This window comes from Trichechus manatus, unplaced genomic scaffold (assembly GCF_000243295.1).
Source record: "Trichechus manatus latirostris isolate Lorelei unplaced genomic scaffold, TriManLat1.0 scaffold00027, whole genome shotgun sequence".
Taxonomy (NCBI): domain Eukaryota; kingdom Metazoa; phylum Chordata; class Mammalia; order Sirenia; family Trichechidae; genus Trichechus; species Trichechus manatus.
Window position 1 is genome coordinate 18301535 of NW_004443963.1, and position 20940 is coordinate 18322474.

Here is a 20940-nt window from a genome sequence, read left to right on the forward strand (position 1 = left end):
GAAGTACCATACAATCCAGCTGTCCCGCTCCTTGGAATACATCCTAGAGAAATAAGAGCCGTCACACAAATAGATACATGCACACCTATGCTCATTGCAGCACTGTTCACAATAGCAAAAAGATGGAAACAACCTAGGTGCCCATCAACGGACAAATGGATAAACAAATTATGGTATATCCACACAGTGGAATACTGTGCAACAATAAAGAACAACAATGAAGCCATGAAACATAACATGGAGGAATCTGGAGGGCATTATGTTGAGTGAATTTAGTCAGTCAGAGAAGGACAAATATTGTATAAGACCTCTATTATAAGAACTCAAGAAAAGGTTTAACACAGAAGAAAACATTCTTTGATGGTTACGAGGGTGGGGAGGGAGGGCAAGGGTTATTTACTAACTAGATAGTAGATAAGAATTATCTTAGATGAAGGGAAGGACAGCACACACTACAGGGGAAGTCAGCACAACTCGACTAAATCAAAGCTAAGAAGTTTCCTGAATACAATCAAACACTTTGAGGGACAGAGTAGCAGGGGTAGGGGCCTGGGGACCATGCTTTCAGGGAACATCTAGGTCAATTGGCATAACAAAGCTTATTAAGAAAATGTTCTGTATCCTACTTAGGTGAGTCGTGGCTGGGGTCTTAAAAGCCTGCAAGTGGCCATCTAAGATACATCAGTTGGTCCCAACCCACCTGGAGTAAAGGAGAATGAAGAAAACCAAAGACACAAGGAAAGTATTAGCCCAAGAGACGGAAAGGGCTACATAAACCAGAGATTTCATCAGCCTAAGACCAGAAGAACTAGAGGGTGCCCAGCTACCGCCAGTGATCGCCCTGACAGGGAACACAACAGAGAGTCCCTAATGGAGCAGGAGAAAGGTAGGGTGCAGAACTCAAATTCTAGTAAGAAGACCAGACTTAATGGTCTGACTGAGACTGAAGGAACCCCAGAAAGCATGGCCCCCAGATTCTCTATCAGCTCAGAACTAGAACAATTTCTGAGGTCAACTCTTCAGACAGGGATTGGACTGGACTGTGGGACACAAAGTGATACTCGTGAGGAATGTGCCTCTTAGCTCAAGTAGACACAAGAGACTAAACGGGCAGCTTCTGTCCGGAGGTGAGATGGGAAGGCAGAGAGGGTTAGGAACTGGCTGAATGGACATGAGGAATCAGGGGTGGAAAGGAGGAGTGTGCTGTCACAGTATGGGAAGAGCATTTAGGGTCACATAACAATGTATGTATGAATTTTTGTATGGGAGACTAACTTGAAATGTAAACTTCATTTAAACTACAACAATAAACAAAAAAAAAAAAAAGAATTATCTTTCACCAACAGCTGTTTTGAGTAAATAAGAAAGTGAAATTCTGTAATAAGCTAAACATCCCTTCTGTTCTCGAAAGCCTGAAATGGTTCCTAGTTGCTAGTCATATCAAATTGAAATTTCCAAATACTGTACTGTTTATGTCCTCTATGAATTGCTCTGAATATTCTCACCTATCTGCCCACATCTCTATGTATATTCAAATGCATACTCTATTCCATTCAGTCAGAAAACCATGTATTATCATGCTTAATCCATTTCTTGTTTGTATCCTTTCCCATTATGGTAGGGACATTTTGTTGTTCCCTATATTTATTCTCCCCTTCTTCCTTAACAATAGAATCTCTAACTTTTATCTGGGCACATGGCTGCCCAGAATAAAGAGGACAATTCTCAGCTTCCCTTGGATCTAGGTGTGTCCATGTGACTAAGTGCTAAACAACGATATGTAAGCCAAAATGTTATGAGCAACCTTCAATAAATTTCCTTAAAGGGAAAGAGAACCTATATTTTCAACCTTTCCTCCTTCCTACTAGCTAGAATGCAGATGAGATGGCTGGAGCTCAAGCAGCCATCTTGGATCATGAAGTGAAAGTCATATGCTGAGTTTGGTGGAGCAATAAGGCAGAAAAAGCCCTGGGTCCCTGACGTTATGAAGAGCCAGCGAAGTACTAAAATATCTAGCTCTGGATTATTTTTAAAAGAGAGAAATAAACTCTTATGTTTAAGCCTGTACTATTGTGTGGCCTCTACCACTACCACTTGTGGATGCACCTAATTCTAACTGGTCCATCCATCTCCAAGTTTTCACTTGCTACTTCTCCTGTCTAACTAAGAATGCCCCTCCCCAATTTATTTCCTTATCTTCTCCTGCCTTCTAGAGCCCTAGTGGCACAGTGGTTAAGAGCCCGGCTGCTAACCAAAAAGTCAGCAGTTTGAATCCACCAGCCGCTCTTTCAAAACCCTATGGGGCAGTTCTCCTCTGCCCTATAGGGTCACTATGAGTTGGAATCGACTCAACAACAACAGGTTTGGTTTTTTTTGGTCTCTTATCTTCTACAAAATTGTCAGTTTTCTTTCTTCCTTTAAAATAAAGCTTCAAAGTAGTGAAATGCCTATATGGAAATGGTTAGTATTGCTAAGATTACTTAATTCAATCATTCCTATTTGCACATACGCAAACACACACATCTATATATCTTGTATGTATATATGTATGTATGTCGATACATATGTGTGTGTGTGAATGTGTATGTCTATATGCCTATATGTGGATGGATGAAATTTTAAATAATATAACAGATTTTTAACGAACTTACCACAGCTTTTACTGCCAAACATTCACTATTCACTTTAAATAGTACTCTTAACATGTATTTATTTCAATGATGCCATCATTGACCAAAACTCTTTTGGAACATCTGTTTTTGCAATAGACTTGAAAGCTCCCCAGGACATCACTAGATATAACCTCTATGACAGCAGAAATACACCTGATTTGCTTACCATGCCTAGAACAGGGCCTGGTATATAGTAAGTAGGTACTCTATACATGCTTGTGGTATTAAAAGGTAAACTGTAGCAAAATTTCTTCATTTGAAGGTTGATTGATTTTTTAAATAGTTAAAAGTCATTCAAAGCTTAGTCTAGTGAATAAGATGTGCGATCAAGCTGAAGAATAACATTTTGCATTTAAAAAAATGTTGTGACTATAAAGCAATAAACTAGATTTTCTTATATGAACCATAAAAATGACTTCTGTAGTGATTTAGGGACTCATTCCAGGGGCTTATAATTAAGCATGATAACCTTATCCAGTTCCAGAGCATTTGCACCTCTATTCCTCCCTGGAACACCCCAGATATACACAGCTTGCTCCCTCGCTTCCTTCAGGTCTCTGCTTAAAGATTCTCCTTCTCCAAAAGCCTTTCCCGCACTACCTGTGATGGTTAAGATTGTATGTCAACTTTGCTGGGACATGATTCTCAGTGTTTATATGTGATCACCCCAATGATGGGATCTGCTATGAGCAGCCAATCAGTTGAAAGGGAGTTTCCTTGGGTGTGTGGCCTGCGTCTGAATGAAAGTGGATGTTTTGGCTTTTGCCTGCTCTGGATCCTGCAGCTGCCTCCTGTTCATCTGAACTCCGGTTCTTGGGAATTGAGCTAGCAGCTTATCTGCTGATCTTAGGATTCACTGATCTTCACAGCCTGTGAGCAAGAGCCCTGCTCTCTGATGTGCCAGTCTTGGGTTCACCAGCCCCTGCAGCTACATGAATCAGGAGAAGACTTGGCAGGCTTGCCTGTCAATCTTGGGATTCATCGATCTTCACAGCCTGTGAACAAGAGCCCTGCTCTCCAACCTGCTGATCTTGGGTTCGCCAGCCCCTGTGACTATGTGAATCAGGAGAAGCCTCTATCCTGATCCACAGGCTTAGGACATTCCAGCCTCTACAATCGCATGAGCCATTTCCTTGATATAAATATATATATATTTACACACGTATATATGCTTCACTGGTTTCGCTTCTCTAGAGAACCCAGCCTAAGACACTACCTAACCTAAAATAAAGCCATCCCCTGTCAGTCTCTATCCGCTGACCCTGCTTTTCTTTCCTTTAAAGGACTTATCACTATGAGGCATTATATTTTATATCTATCTTATGTGTGTATCTATCTCTGTCATGAAAATGTTACCTCCATGATGGCAGGCATCTTAGCTGTTTTATTCACTGTTGTGGCTCCAAATTTCTACTACATATCCAAATTTCAAATAATAAAATTTAATAATTATATGTTATAACGAAAAAGAGAGAAAGAAAAAGGGAAAAGGAAGAGCAGAAAGGTAACAGAGAAGTAGGGAAAGGGGAGAAATTCTGGATGAGTCATAACTGGTTGTTTTAAATGGTTTATTTTAGTGTCAGTTTGAATTAAAGGCTTCCAGGAGAAAATTTTAGAACGGGTCTCTGCGTCTTTTGGAGATTTATTTCAAAAGAAATAGATACCCAAAAGAAAGGGACTCCACTACTTTTAGAAGCACTAAAGTACACAAGGGTGCTAGTTTACTACTAAAATAACAATGGTCACCGCTTTTTACTATCTTTTTATCTCCCCGGTGGTCCACTAGATACATATTGAGTGAACAGCTGAGAATTCTTGACTAAATTGGAGAAGTACTTAATGATTTTGAGCATGATTAGCTTGTGTTGGTATCAACTATTAACAGTTTTTAATTTCCACAGTTAACTGATGTTTGGAAATATCTATTCATATTGGCCTTCAGTTCTCTCACTAGAGTCCAGGAAAAAGTCAGGAGATAAGCCTCTGAAAATAACTAACTATATCAGCCTCCTAAACTGTGAGAAAATAATTTTCCTGTTTGTTTAAGCCAACCACTTGTGGTATTTCTGTTATAGTAGCACTAGATAACAAGACAATGTCAATAATACACCCTTAGTTAAGTCATATCCTTACTTAAGTCACACCCTTACTCAAGTCACACCTTTGCTTGAGTCACACCTTTTATCTTAAAAGAGAAAAAAGGAGGGAAAATCGAGCAGAGGAGAAGGACCTCCTACCACCAAGAAAGAAGAGCTGGAAGCACAGCACATCCTTTGGACTCAGGGTCCCTGTGCTGAGAACCTCCCAGACCCAGGGGAAGATTGATGCCAAGAGACATGGAGATGTCCAAAGAATGCCAGGCCCACAGATGTTGTTAAAAGGAGACAAGGGTCTTCCTCCAGAGCTGACAGAAAAAGGAAGTCTTCTGCTAGAGCTAGTGCTCTGAATTTGCACTTCTAGCCTCCTAAACTGTAAGAAAATAAACTCCTGTTTGTTTAAGACACCTGCTTGTGGTATTTCTGTTATAGCAGTACTGGAGAGCTAAGACAGTATTTGGACAGAATATTAGCTCTGCTGTGCACCTCACTCATGGCGCAAAGCTACACTGGTGAAGTTCATTTCAAGGGAGAGTTATCCAAGTCACATTTCATAGTGCTTTGGCTTCTTCAAGCTGTCTATTCCTTATACACAACTTATTGACCGGGTCTGCACTGGAGAAATTAGGGCCAAATGACATTGATTTATGTTGTAGCAAACTTAGTAGAAAAGATAATTTCATTTTTCTGCTGATTTCCATTATAAAATTAGAAATAAATCACTTTTTTAAAAAGTTTAGTAGTCCATATTTAAAGTTTGAGGCAAGGAAAGGGTCATGTAACTCAAGGTATTGCCCTAGAAGAATATTATAGCAGTTTTAGAATTTTGAGGCACATTTTAGAAAATTTCAGTTTCTTGATCAGTAGGATCAAATAGTGCAAATGCACACATACCCAAAACCCTGGTCTCAGAAAATAATTTTATGATTAAAATATTAAAATTGAATCATGATGCGAAACATGCCAGTTGCTAGTGTAGTACCTTCCAAGTTAAAAAACAAATTGTATTTGAATCCTAGATCATTCCATTCAGAAAACAGTCATAAAATTTTCTACTGAATATTCTTCATCATCTTTGTTCTCTACAGTATAAAATCTAACATAGGAATACTAGTACTAATATAGTCTTAATAATTTAGCACTAAAATGTAATATTTTTATATTTTTAATTGTTCTTAAATGATATCCATTGCATTTTAGGCCAGTGTTCATTATACGCACTTTTACGCAGCCTTGCAACCTTAAGAAGCTTATGCTTGTTCTTAGAAGCAGGAATTTCTGGTGTAGGGGCAGAAGCACATGCAGTTGGCGAGTTACCTCTACCAGGTAATCTTTTAGGAAATGTCACAGAGTAGGAGGTACGCCGTCTAGTCTGACATGCTACTTCCCTCTCTTTATGCAGCAATTGTTCATCCATCAGCAGCGTTATGACTTGCTTAGACTTTTCCCGGATATAGTAACCTGAAAAATACATTGAATTTGCTTAGAAAATGAAATATTAAGGCTACAATTAATTTTTATTCCAAGGGAAATTAAGAAAAAAGTGAAAATGTGTGCAAAGCAAAAAATCTTGTAGCAAATAAAGAGGGAAACCTAAGTTTCAATAGAATTGTCAATAAATATACTCCTTTTCCTATATATTGGAGCCCTGGTGGCACAGTGGTTAAGAGCTCAGCTGCTAACCAAAAGGTCAGCAGTTCGAATCTATCAGCCACTCCTTGGAAACCCTACGGGGCAGTTCTACTCTGTCCTATAGGGTCGCTATGAGTCAGAAGGGACTCGACGGCAACAGGTTTGGTTGCTTTGTTTGGTTTGGTTTTCCTATATGTTACAAGGTAAATAAATTATTAATATGTAATAAAAATACATTGGTATTATATTTTTACTTTTTTAGAATACACTATTGGATTTTCCTTTCAAAAGCAATACATACTCCTTGTAATAAATTAAACAATATAGCCATACAAAGAAGAAGAATGAATTAGATCTAGATGTATTGACCTAGAAGTATGACTGTGACATATGGTTAAAGATTTAAAGTAATATGCATAGCATGATTCAAAATCTGTAAAGCATAGGGGATAATAAGCCATTATAGAGAAGTAGATAGAGAAATAACATAGGTAGCTAGATGGATAGACAGAGACAGAAAATTCACCACAACATTGTTAATATATTATCTTAGAGGGATGGAATTGAGGTGGGACAAGGAGGGGCAATTGGCTTTCTTTTAACATAATATCTTGCAAAACAATTAGCCATTAATAGTGACAGAGCATGAGTAGAGGACCAGGGTCCTACTGATGGCTTGACCCTTAACCATCGGTGTGACTTTGAGCCAGTCAGGTGATCTCTCTGGGCCTGAGTTTGCTTTCTGAAAAGCAGCGCAAGCATATCGTCTAGTCTACTTCACAGATATAAAAGTACTCTGTCACCTATTACTCATTCAAATATAAGGTGGTGTTATTATTACTATTCTCAACCCTCTCCCATAAGAAATGATAGAGGAAATCACTTTGTCCACAACTTGGGACCAACTCATACAAACATCTCATGACTTCCCAAGCATTCTTTCAAAAATAAACTAGAAATCCCTAAAGATCCACTGGGCCTCAGGTATGCAGGAACCAGAGGTTGGAAAACCTTCAGGGCTTTTTCCCTCTCCCATCTCTGCTTCCCTCTGCCCACAGTCTTTGTTTTCTCCTCTTTCAGATTGACATCTTCTATATGGACATGAGTATGGCCACCAGTAGCTCCAGACTCACCTCTTACACTCTGCCACACTCTTCCTTTGTTCAAATTTGAAATATCCAGGAGAATGACTCTGATTGGCCCAACTTTAAACAGTCACATGCCCATCACTATGGCCCAAGAATGGGATGCTACAATTAGCAGTCCCATCAAAACAGCATCGTGGACTGAGGGGAGGATCAATGTGATAAAAAAATGAATAAATGGAAAGCCAACTTGAGAAGTTCGCACAAATGCAAAGTAAATGACAAAATACCAGAGCAACTATGCAACAGATCAATAGCCAAGGATATTCATTTATGCAGTCATTTAATAATTTCTTGAACAGTTAAGTTCTCAGAAAATTTCTAAGTAGTAGAAGCACAGCTGAGAAAAAGAAAGACAAGGTCCCTGCATTTGTAGCATGCACATTCTAGTGGTTGAAAGAGCTAATAATCATAAATAAACAAGGTTATTTCAGACAAAAATAAATGGTCTCAAGGAAATAAAGCAGGTTGATGGGCTAAAAATTAATTTGAGGCACAGTCACAGAAAGTCTTACTGAGGAAGTAACATTATCAGCTGAGTCTTGAACAGCAAGAAAAAGTCAATCATGCAAAGATATAAGGACTGAGAGTTCCAAGCAGAGGGGACAGAGGATGAAAAAGCCTGAAGTAAGAACAAGTTTAGCAGTAAAGTACCAATGGTGGACCAGTAGGAATGGTCTTCCCCAAGAGCAGGCATTAAGGAAGCAAATTGCAGAGAACTTAAAACTGATTAAAAGGCATCTTTTTATTATTATCATGTGTTAACAGTTCTAAACAATATCTGTGGTAAAATACTTGTTCTCTTCCCCACAAAAAATTCTTTTATTGATCTAGGTTCTAAATTATTACTGCAGTTACTATGGAGTTTCAATAATAATCATATATATGTACATATTTATATACATAATTTTTATAATAATCCTGTATATATGCTTCAAATTAGCACATTTTTATTACTCTTCCTTTAATAAACAATGCACTCTACATGAAAGTTAATTTGAAGAACTCCCAGCTATATAGTCAGTCCCCAATATACTCAGCTACACAGGAAGCATCAGAAGAAGATGGAACGAATACACAGAGTCACTGTACCAAAAAGAATTGGTCAATGTTAAACCATTTCAGGAGCTATCATATGATCAAGAACCAATGGTGCTGAAGGAAGAAGTCCAAGCTGCACTGAAGGCATTGGTGAAAAACAAGGCTCCAGGAATTGATGTAACACCAACTGAGATGTTTCAAGAAACAGGTGCAGCACTGGTGGTGCCCACTAATCTATGCCAAGAAATTTGGAAGATAGCTACCTGGTCAACCGACTGGAAGAGATTCATATTTATGCTCATTTCAAAGAAAGGTGATCCCACAGAATGTGAAAATTATTAAACAATACCATTAATATCACATGCAAGTAAAATTTTGCTGAAGATCATTCAAAAACGGTTGCAGTAGTACATAGACAGGGAACTGCCAGAAAGTCAAGCCAGATCCAGAAGAGAACGTGGAATGAGGGATATCATTGCTGATGTCAGATGGATCTTGGTTGAAAGCAGAGAATATCAGAAAGATGTTTACCTGTGTTTTATTGGCTATGCAAAGGCATTTAACTGTGTAGATCATAACAAATCACGGATAACATTGTGAAGAATGGGAATTCCAGAACACTTAATTGTGCTCATGAGGAATCTGTACATAGATCAAGCAGCAGTCATTCAAACAGAAAAAGGGGATACTGAGTGGTTTAAAGACAGGAAACGTATGCAACGAGGTTGTATCCTCTCACCACACTCATTCAATCTGTATGCTAAGCAAATAATCCAAGAAGCCAGACTATATGAAAAGGAACAGGGCATCAGGATTGGTGGAAGATTCATTAAGAACCTGCAATATGAAAATGACACAATCTTGCTTGCTGAAAGCGAAGAGGACTTGAAGCACTTACTGATGAAGATCAAAGACTACAGTCTTCAGTATAGATTACACCTCAACATAAAGAAAACAAAAATCCGCACAACTGGACCAATAAACATCATGATAAACAAAGAAAAGATTGAAGTTGTCACGAATTTCTTTTTTACTTGGCTTCACAATCAGCACCCATGGAAGTAGCAGTCAAGAAATCAAACGACGTATTGCATTGGGCAAATCTGCTGCAAAAGACCTCTTTCCAAGTGTCAAAAAGCAAAAATGTCACTTTAAGGACTAAGGTGTGCCTGACCCAAGCCATGGTGTTTTCAATCACCTCATATGCATGTGAAAGCTGGACAACGAATAAGGAAGATGGAAGAAGAATTGATGCCTTTGAATTGCGGTGTTGGCAAAGAATATTGACTATGCCATGGACTGCCAGAAGAACGCACAAGCCTGTCTTGGAAGAAGTACAGCCAGACTGCTCCTTAGAAGTGAGGATAGCGAGACTTCGTCTCCTGTACTTTGGACATGTTGTCAAGAGGGATCAGTCCCTGGAGAAGGATATCACGCGTGGTAAAGTAGAAGGTCAGTGAAAAAGAGGAAGACCCTCAACGAGAGGGATTGACACAGTGGCTGCAACCATGAGCTCAGACCTGGCAATGACTGTGAGTATGGTGCAGGACTGGGCAGTGTTTCATTCTGTTATACACAGGGTCACTATGTGTCGGAACTGACTCAATGACACCAAACAACAACACACACATAAATGACAAAAGATGATGGTCTTTATTAAATACAAAGAGGAAAATAATGACTGCACAGCGGAAAAACCTGGAAGACCCACTTCAATATCCCCAGTGATGAGACATATTGACATTAAGTACCTCCTGATATGATGCACTGAGAAGGGTACAACATCACTTCTGTACTATTCTTGCCAAATGTACATGAAAAAAAAACCAAACCCACTGCCGTCGAGTTGACTCCAACTCATAGCGACCCTATAGATCAGAGTAGAACTGCCCCCATAGGGTTTCCAAGGAGCGGCTGGTGGCTTCGAACTGCCAACCTATTGCTAGCAGCCAAGCTCTTAACCACTGTGCCACCAAGGCTCTTAAATGTGCATAACCTGAATATAATCAAGATGAATATCAGATAAACCCAAACTGAGGAACATTATGCAAAATAAGAGATTAATACTCTTAAAAAAATACCAACGTCATGAAAGACAAAGAAAGGCTGAGAACAAAATACATAATGATCTCCTACAACTCAACAACAAAAAGACAACCCAATTAAAAAATGGGCAAAAGACTTAACAGACATTTCACCAAAGAAAACATACAAATGGCCAATAAGCACATGAAAAGATGCTCAATAGTCATTAGTCATTAGAGAAATGTAAATTAAAACCACAGTGAGATATCACTTCACACTCACTAGAACGGCTATTATCAAAAAAATAAAGTAACAAGTGTTGAGGAAGATGTGGAAAAACTGAAACCCTCATCCATTGCTGGTAGGAATATAATGGTGCAGCAGCTGTGGAAACAGTTTTGCAGTTCCTTAAAAAGTTAATTTAAAAGTTACCACACAAGTGTACAATTTCACTCCTAGGTATATACCCAAATGATTTGAAAGCAGGGACTCATACAGATACTTGTGCACTAATATTCATTGCAGCATTATTCACAGTAACCTAAAAGGTAGAAACAACCCAAGTTTTCACCAATGGATGAACAGATAAACAAAATGTGGAATATATATATAATAGAATATTATTCAGCCATAAACAGAAACAAAGTTTTTATATATGCTATGACATGGATGAACCTTGAAAACATTGCTGGTGTTAGTTGCTGTCGAGTCAGCTCTGACTCACAGTGACCCCATGTATAACAGAACAAAACGTTGCCCAGTCCTGCTCCATCTTTATGATCATTGGTATGTTTGAGTCCATTTTTGTAGCTATTGTGTCAATCCATTTCATTGAGGGTTTCCTTCATTTTCACTAAGCCTCTACTTTACCAAACATGATATCCTTTTTTAGTTATTGGTCTTTCCAAGTAAGTAAGCCAAAGTCTCACCATCCTCACTTCTAAGGAACATTCTGCTTGTACTTCTTCTAAGACTTATTTGCTAGTTCTTTTGGCAATCCACGGTATATCAATATTCCAGAAGCTCTGCTGAAACCTGTCCACCTGCTGGTATTTGAAAATCAGTGGCATAGCTTTCAGTCTCATAGTAACACGAAAGCCACCATAGTATGACAAACTGACAGATGGGTGGTGGTTGAAAACATTATGCTAAGTAAAATAAGTCCAACACAAAAGGACAAGTATTGTATGACTCCACTTACATGAAGTATCTAGAATAGGCAAATGCACAGAGATCAAAGTAGATTAGTGGTTACCAGGGGCTGGGGAAACAGGAGAATGCGAAAATTGTTTAAGGGGTATTGAGTTTCTATTCGCAGTAATAAAAAACTTTTGGAAATAGTGGTGATGGTTGCACAACATGTTGAATGTAATTAATGTTACTGAATCATACACATAAAAATTGTTAAAATTGCAAATTTTTGTTATATATATTTTATCACAATAATTTTTTTAATTTAAAAAAAAAAAACGAAAGAAAGACAGACTGAAGAATTTTCCCCACATTTCCCAGATTAAGCAGACTAGACAACTAATGCAATGTTAGATCCTGGACCAGAAAAAAGACATTAGTGGAATAATCAGCAAAACTGAGTAAGATTAGTTAATAGAATCATATCAAAGTTATTATACTGGTTTTGATGACTGTACTGTAAGTTATGTAAGATGGTAGCATTTGAGGAAGATGGATGAATGGTATGCAGGAACTCTGAACTATTTTTGCAACTTTTTGAAAGTAAAATTATTTCTGAAAGAAAAGATAAAGAAAAAAGCAATGAATCAATAAAACACAAGGTTTTTTTCACCAAAAACAGGACACTCGATCTAGAGCACTAGATCAAATAGTTAATGTTTACTATCATTCAGCATTTTTTCTTATTTTTGCAGCAAAAAATTCAGAAATTATTACAAAATGTAATAAAAATATATGATGAATTATCTAGTGGAGATATTTTGATGGAAATTTTTAACAGTGGAGGCATTTGACAGCTACTAGAGTATATCCTGAAAAAACAAAGACAGACAATATTGCAATTTTCAGAAATTTATTGTGAGTGTGAAATAGAATTTTTACAAATTTATGCTAAACTTATGCTTAAGTTTAAGGCTTTCCATAATTCCTTGTATACATGTTGTTTCATGTGAAAGAGACTTTACAAAATTAAAATCATATGTATACAGTTGCTTTGAATGCATTTTTATATAAATATAAACGAACTCAAAGGAAACAGAGAAAATTCATATTCTGGGTTAAAACTAAACAAAACCCCTGTAATATCTTCAGAGGAATAACAGAATATATGCTTAAAACAAATAAAGCTATAGAAATAGGTACATTTAAAGAATGAAAGAGCTTTTATAAATCAAAAATATGATTAGAAAAATGAAAAATTCAATAGAACAGTAGAAAGATAAGTTGAAAAAATGTCCCATAAAATAATACAAAAAAAAAAAAAAAAAACCAAGGGAGATAGAAAACAGGAAAGTCAAGAAAATCAGAGGATCAACAGGAAGTCCAACACCAAATAACATGAGGTTCTGAAATAAGGAACACAGAAATTAAAGAAAAGAAATTATCAAAGAAATAATTCAAAACAAATTTCCAGAACTGAAAGATAAATATTTTCAATTTTAAAGGGCCTACCTAGTGCTCAGCAAAAGGATGAAAATGGACCCAAACCAAGTTTCAGAATGCTGGGGACAAAGAGAAGATCTTGAAAGCTTCCAGAGAGAAAAAGATAAATCATATATACAAAGGCTCAGGAATTATATGGGTATCAAACTTTTAAACAGCAGCACTGAAAGTTAGAAAAGAATGGAGCAATGCCTTCAAAATTCTGAAGGAAAATGACTTCCAATCTAGAATTCTAAATTCGGCAAATACTTAACAGGTATGAGAATATAACTCAGATGTTTTCCAGCCACAGGGTTTCAAAAAATCAAAATCCCAAGCACCCTTTCTCAAGGAGCTGCTGGAGGATGTGCTTCATTAAAACAGACCAGTAGACAAAGAAAGAGCAAAAAATGAGTGGGATCCAGGAAACAAGATCTAACACAGGAGAGAGGTGAAGGGAAGGGATAGACTACCTGATGTGTCCAATGTTTGAGAGGCTATTTACACTTCTGGCTAAGAATATTATCAGTTTTACCTCCTAAATATTTCTCAAATCTCTTCAGTTCTCTGTGTTTCCACCACCATCACCACCCTAATCTTTGGACTACTGAAATAGCCTCTAATTCATCTCCCACATCTAATCTTAGACCTTTCCAACTGTCCCTTCACAGTGAAGTCAGAATGATCTTTTCAAACACAAATCATGTCACTCCTTTGCTTAAAATAATCCAATGACTTCCCATTGTTTGTAGGATAAAAAAGAGCCCTTAATGTGGTCTACAAGGCCCTCCCTTATTTGACCTCCCTTTTGGTTTCTTTTTCAATTCTTTGCATGTGCCAGGCTCCCTCCTACCCATGAAACTGTACCACCTCTCTGCACAGAATGAACATCTCCCCTTTCCTTCCCTTAATTCATTAACTTATCCTTCAGCTTTAAGCCCAGATTTCACTTCTTTGGGAAAGCCTTCTGCTAATAGATAACACCACCACCACCACCACCACCACCACATATGTACTGGTGCCTCAGGCTTGGTAAGGTCCTGCTTTCATACACTCTTGTAGCACCTTATACTATTCTTGTATAGTACTGTCATAGTTTATACTTGTCCATTTGTTTGATAAATGTCTTTGTCCCCCATTAGAGTATAAAATCCATAAAGGCCAGAACTACGCTTGTTCTGCTTAAAAGACACATAAGAAATGTTTGTTAAATAAATGAATGAACATGCTGAAGAAATTTTTCCCAAATGCTGAGGAGGAGTTCGTAACTGAACATCATGGAAACAGATTTGGAAATATGGCAATAACAAAAATCTTGGGCATTGAGGAAAGACACACACTACATCTTCAGAAAAATAAGTATTAGACTTCAAACATTAGTTATAAAGCATCTTAATACTCTTGTTCCCATTCCTGACCCACCCCCATCAAAATCTTCTCTTCTTCCAATATTCCTTTCTCAGAAAATTTAACCTCCATCTTAGGCCAGAAATATGAACATACATCTCCCCAAATTCAGTTATCCATATCTACTGACCAAACCTACTAAATATCCTCTAAATTCATGCTCTCCTCTCTATCTCCTTACCACTGCCTTAGTTCAGGCCCTATCATGTGTTGCCTATTCTCCCTTCCAATCTCCCCTCCACAGTGCTTCCAGGGAAGAGTTCTAAAACAGTACATCTGAGCAAGTTATTTTCAAGTTAAAAAACCACAGTCAAGATGGCACAGTCAGTTCATCTTCACAGTACCCCTCCACTCTGCTCCAAATACGCAACAATGATAGACATTGCTAGTCTCAAAACCCAGATAAGAATCTCCACGAACTCGAAATACAAGAGGAATGAAAAGCAGTGTAAACAGGGCTAAAGCCACGGGGCTGCTGGGCTCTTGATCTGGCAGTCAGAAGTTTGGCTCCTCAGGTGGCAGGGAACCAGAGCTAGTCTTACTCTTTGATGTTAGGGGGTATCTGTGTTTGTGAGAGAAGGCTGGGAAGAAAAGGAAAAAAAAAAACAAAAAAAACCAGCTGCTAACTGCCTCCTGGGCTATAGGGTATATGTGGCTGTGGGTCTAATAGCAGGAAGGCACACATGCAACCTTAAGACTGGAACTGAGCTAAGCCACCTGCTTGCTCAGTGGCCAGATCTGTGACACCTCAGTATTATTGCAGGGCACTGAGCCACCTTTATAAGGCCTGTAGCTCTAGGGGAGTTGGGTGAAGGGAAATGAAAAAACAACATGCAGGAAAAAGTAAACATGAGTAGTTGGGGGAAGAAATCTCTCAAAACAGCCTGAAAACTAAAATTCCAAAATAGATTTTCAAAAATCTAATTATAATGAAGACAACCAATAAAATCAGGAATCAAAACATAAATTCACTACAAATGAAACCAATGTTCTAGAGCCCCATAACAAAGATTTTTAAATAAATATGATGAAGAGACATTAGTACAGGAATCACAGCCACAACAAGGAATATGAAATCATAAAACAAAAGAAAAACTGACAGAAATAAAACAAGAACAGATGAAAAGGAAAAAAATTAAAAATCCTAATGAAACCTATAGCTATATTATATTTAAAAATTAAAAAAAAAAACCCTCAATATCCAAGCTATGCTCCAGACTTGAGTAGACAGGGAATTGATAACTGGAGTAGATGACTAAGGAATTCTTCCAAAATACAACATAGTGAGGCCACAAGATTAAAACAATTAATTAAAAGTTATAAAGCACAGGCTGCAAGGCCCCAATATTCATCTAGAGGAATTTCAAAAGAAGAAAATTAAGGTAACAACATAAAAGCAATTTTCAGAGAGACAGTAGCTAAGAGTGTTGCAGAAAAGACATGAATCCTCACATCAAAAATGATCTCCACCAAGGTTGAGTAAGGATAATGTTGATGTGTTGTGAGGTTGTTAACCATTGTCATAGGGCAACATGTGTACTAACTATTAAATGAGAAACTATTTTGTTCTGTAAGCCTTCATCTAAAGTGAGGATAGCAGCACAATTGGAAGAGTGTAGTTGATGTCACTGAACTGTGCATGCAGAAATTTTTGAAATGGTGTATCTTTGGCTATGTATATCTTCACCAAAAAAAAAAGGTCGAGAAGGGAGAGGGTTGACATGTTGTGGGGTTGTTAACCAATGTCATAAAACAATATGTGTACTACTGTTTCATGAGAAACTATTTGTTCTGTAAGCCTTCACCTGAACTACAATAAAAAATTTTAAAAAAATGATCTCCAAAGACCAAGCAGTATAAATAAAAATAAATAAATTACAGAAAAACTGAAGAGCATTAGAATCAAGAGAAAATCTTAAAAGCTATTGGCTACCCCTCTTTAAGCCTACAGTGGCACACTAGGACTAACAGGATTAGCCAACATTGACCGATGACGTACTGTGTGCCTAGCTTTCAGACAATATCTATAATCCTGACAATAACCCTCAGAGTTAATTATTAAGTCCATTAACAAAAGAGAAAAGTAGGTTGATGGTGATTAAGAAACTTTCCCAAGGTTATAAAGGTAATAAACTAGAAAGTAGAGACTGGCTCTATAAAAATAACAAAATCTAGACTTGTCATTTCTTTGACTGACCTTACTACACAAATGTAAACTATTTTATTTGATGAGAATAACTTTGAAAAGAGAATAATTCTGTTGACATATATAGCACTGACGTGCTAAACTGGTTATGCTCTCGGTTTTTTGTTTATTGTACTCTGTTGTCTGTGTGAGTACACCCGATAAGGAGCGCTGTGGGAAGATGGCCAGATGGGCAAAGATCATATTTAAGTTTAAATAAATTCATGCTTTGCTTCTTGCTATCATGATTACCAGTACAACTATATTTCTTAAAAAAAGAACAAAAGGCTATCCAAAATATTCAACTATTTTAAGTATAAAGTTTTTGTTTACACTCATAATCATATAACTTTTAACCACAAGGCTTATGATGACCCACAGCCTATAAGGAATGTTTGTTAAAGGAAATTGATTTGCTCATCAAGACTGTAAAAATGTTGGTTATAGGAAATGACATCTGCTCGCTTAAGCTATAAATGACCTCAGCAGCCTTGTGTTAAATAACCTGTTAATACACCACTCTGTAAATGAACACACCCACATTGCATTAATTAACAATCCACCATCACATATCAAGCGGGTTCTCTGGTTAAAGAATTTTGACTAGTGTTATCCGACAGCTGTAGAAAAAAAAACAATTAAGTCTGATCCACCCTGAAGATAGCTTTTTTCCAAAGTGCTTAGTCACTGCATCATACTGACTAGGCACTGTCTGCCTCAAACCACCTCACATCCAATCCCTTCTGTAAAAGTAACGAAACTCCTAATTTTAGTCATTTGGCTTTATAGCCTTAATATAGTTAATCCAACATGTAAAGTAGTTGGATTTTTTTGTTTTTACATTTTTAAATATTTTTCTTTTTCTTGGCCAGGTATCTTGGCTCTATTCAATCATTAGTCTCCATGGAGAGGGAAATTCCAACCACTCCTTTCTTCTACTTGCCCAGGGCTCCTTCTTTCTGTAAACCCTTTTAGGGGCCAAATATCTGGTGTTTTCTCCCCTTCTATGAAAGCTGAACTGAAAAATCAAACCCCCCACAAAAAAAAGATTTCAGTAATTTATAACTTAGTGAATATATAAATAAATGTATTACATCTTCCAGAATATTTACCTTTCACATTTTAGTTCATATCTCTTAACTATGGCTTAAAAGGCTTAGCTCTTATGCCAAGATATTCAAACTTGGGTGAGAAAACGGGAGGGTGGTGGGTGATTGGTGAGGGCTCATCCCTGAGTGTCAAAGGACACAACAGAGAGGAAGGCAACCTATAAGTAAATCAGCCTCGGATATTAATGCAAAGTACCTAATTCCCTAAATTAGGTGAGTGATGAAAATATTGGGAAACAAAGTATCAGTAATATCACTAACACATGCTACCTGTAGTAAAACAGCTTTTTTAGCTTTTTAGCAACATTGAATTTTTGTCCTTTTAAAATGCCTCTTTTTTCAAAATATACCTTTAATGTAAATGTATGTCTGTGTGTGTGTGTGTGTGTGTGTACAAAATAACCCAGTTAAACAAAATTAACTGCAATTTTATGACTCACCTAATTGAGAACATAAACCTGTAATGCATACAATTCCCAGAACCTGAATTTGTTTTTTTTTAAAAATACTATAATTTGTATAAATAAATAATTTGATGGCATGAAAAAGGTTTCAAATTCAACTGAGTATTTTCAGACAATTTCAATTAAGTTCGTTCCAGTAATATAGTGAAACCCCCTGTCCTAGTCATCTAGTGCTGGTGTAACAGACATACCACAAGTGGGTGGCTTTAACAAAGAGAAATTTATTCTCTCACGGTCCAATAGGCTACAAGTCCAAATTCCGGGCATCACCTCCAGGGGACGGCTTTCTCTGTCAGCTCTGGAGGAAGGTCTTTGTCATCCGTCTTCCCTTGGTCTGGGAGCATCTCAGTGCAGGAATGTCAGGTCTAAAAGACATGCTCTGCTCCCAGCGCTGCTTTCTTGGTGGTTTGAGATCCCCAACTCTCTGCTTGCTTCCCTTTCCTTTTATCTCTTGTAAGATAAAAGGTAGTGCAGCCCACACCCCAGGAAAACTCCCTTTACATTGGATCAGAGATGTGACCTGGGTAAGGGTGGTGTTACAATCCCCCTCTAATCCTCTTTAACATAAAATTACACTCACAAAATGGAGGACAATCACACAGTACTGGGAATCATGGCCTAACCAAGTTGACACATATTTTGGGGGGCCACAATTCAATCCATGACACCCTCTTAGGATATTTTTAAGAACTTAAGTAGGAGAGGCTGTGTAGTATACTCAAACAACACTAAATAGTGTCAAAGGAGCCCTGGTGTGCAATGGTTAAGTGCTTGGCTGCTAACTGAAAGGTCAGCACTTAGAGCCCACCAGCCGCTCCGAGGGAGAAAGATGTGGCAGTCTGCTTCTGTAAAGATTACAGCCTTGGAAACCCTGAGGGGCAGTTCTACTCTGTCCTACAGGGTCACTAGGAGTTGGAATTGACTCAACGGCACAAAACAACAACAGTGTTGAGATATATGAGTTCTAATGTTCAGTCATTAATTAGCTGTGTAATGCTACCTAAATAATTTATCTTTCTGAGCTTTAGCTCTTCATCTCTGTAACAGAGATAATATATAACCTTCTTTTCTCATAAGATGTTGTAAGGATTAAATGAGATAATACACATGGAAATGCTCCATTATTAAAAGCTAATAATGTTCAAACAACTGGATACCACAGGGAAAAGAATGAACTTTACTTCTACCTCACAATAGACACAAAAGTTAATTCAAGATCAATCACAGACCTAGCTAACATTATAAAACTTCTAGAAGAAAACAGGAGAGTATCTTCATAACCTGGGGAAAAGGCAAATTTCTTAGACAGGACACAAAAACAACCACAAAAGAAAAATAAATTAGGTTTCATGAAAACTAAAAACTTTTGTTCATCAAAAGATACCAGTGAGAATACGAAAAGATGAGCCACAGACCTGGAGAAAAGATTTGTAATGCATATATCTGACAAGGGACTCTTTTAAAATATACAAAGAACTCTTACAAATCATAATAAAAAAGGGGGGAAAAAAGACAATAAAAAAATAGGCCAGACACCTAAGCAGACAAAACATCTCCATATGGCCAAAAATCATATGAAAAGGTACTCAACAACTTTAGTTATCACAGAAATGCAAATTAAAACCAAACTGAAATAATGCTACACACCAACCAGAATGTTTAAATTAAAAGGAATGATAATATTACGTGTTAACAAGGCTGTGGAACAACAAACTCGCATACATTTTTGGTGGGAAAGCAAGATGGAAAAACCATGTAAGATAACTATTTAGTGGTTTCCATTAAAGGTAAGTATACACCTATCCTATGACCCATAAAGATGTCTACCTGTGTATTATTGACTATGCAAAGGCATTCGACCATGTGGATCCTAACAAATTAGGATAACACTGCGAAGAATGGGAATTCCAGAACACTTAATTGTGCTCACGAGGAACCTGTACACAGATCAAGAGGCAGTCATTCGAACAGAACAAGGGGAGACTGCATGGTTTAAAGTCAGGAAAGGCGTGCATCAGGGTTGTATCCTTTCACCATACTTATTCAATCTGTATGCTGATCAAATAATCCGAGAAGTTGGACCCTATCAAGAAGAATAGGGCATCAAGATTGGAGGAAGATGCATTAACAACCTGTGTTAGGCAGATGACACAACCTTACTTGCTGAAAGTGAAGAGGACTTGAAGCACTTACTGGTGAAGATCAAAGACCACACACAGCCTTCAGTCTGGATCACACCTCAACATAAAGAAAACAAAAATCCTCACAACTGGACTGTCTCAGTCAACTAGTGCTGCTGTAACAGAAATACCACAAGTGGATGGCTTTGGCAAAGAGAAGTTTATTCTCTCACAGTCCAGTAGGCTACAAGTCCAAATTCAGGGCATCAGCTCCAGGGGAACGCTTTCTCGCTTTCTCCATTGGCTCTGGAGGAAGGTCTGTGTCATCAATCTTCCTTTGGTCTGGGAGCTTCCCTGCACAGGAACCTCAGGTCCAAAGGACACGCACTGCTCCTGGCACTGCTTTCTTGGTGGTATGAGGTTCCCATGTG

At 37.7% G+C, this 20940-nt stretch overlaps 1 protein-coding gene across 1 annotated transcript in view; it reads right to left on the reverse strand.

Annotated features, from left to right (window-relative positions):
- Positions 1–20940, reverse strand: part of ENTHD1 (ENTH domain containing 1) — a 152028-nt gene that overhangs the window by 114691 nt on the left and 16397 nt on the right. Inside the window, exons 2-3 of the mRNA XM_004373879.1 lie at positions 5996–6229; positions 2151–2159 (exon numbers count right to left, since the gene is read on the reverse strand). Coding sequence (XP_004373936.1) covers positions 2151–2159; positions 5996–6229 — 243 coding nt within the window. The remainder of the gene's footprint in view (positions 1–2150; positions 2160–5995; positions 6230–20940) is intronic.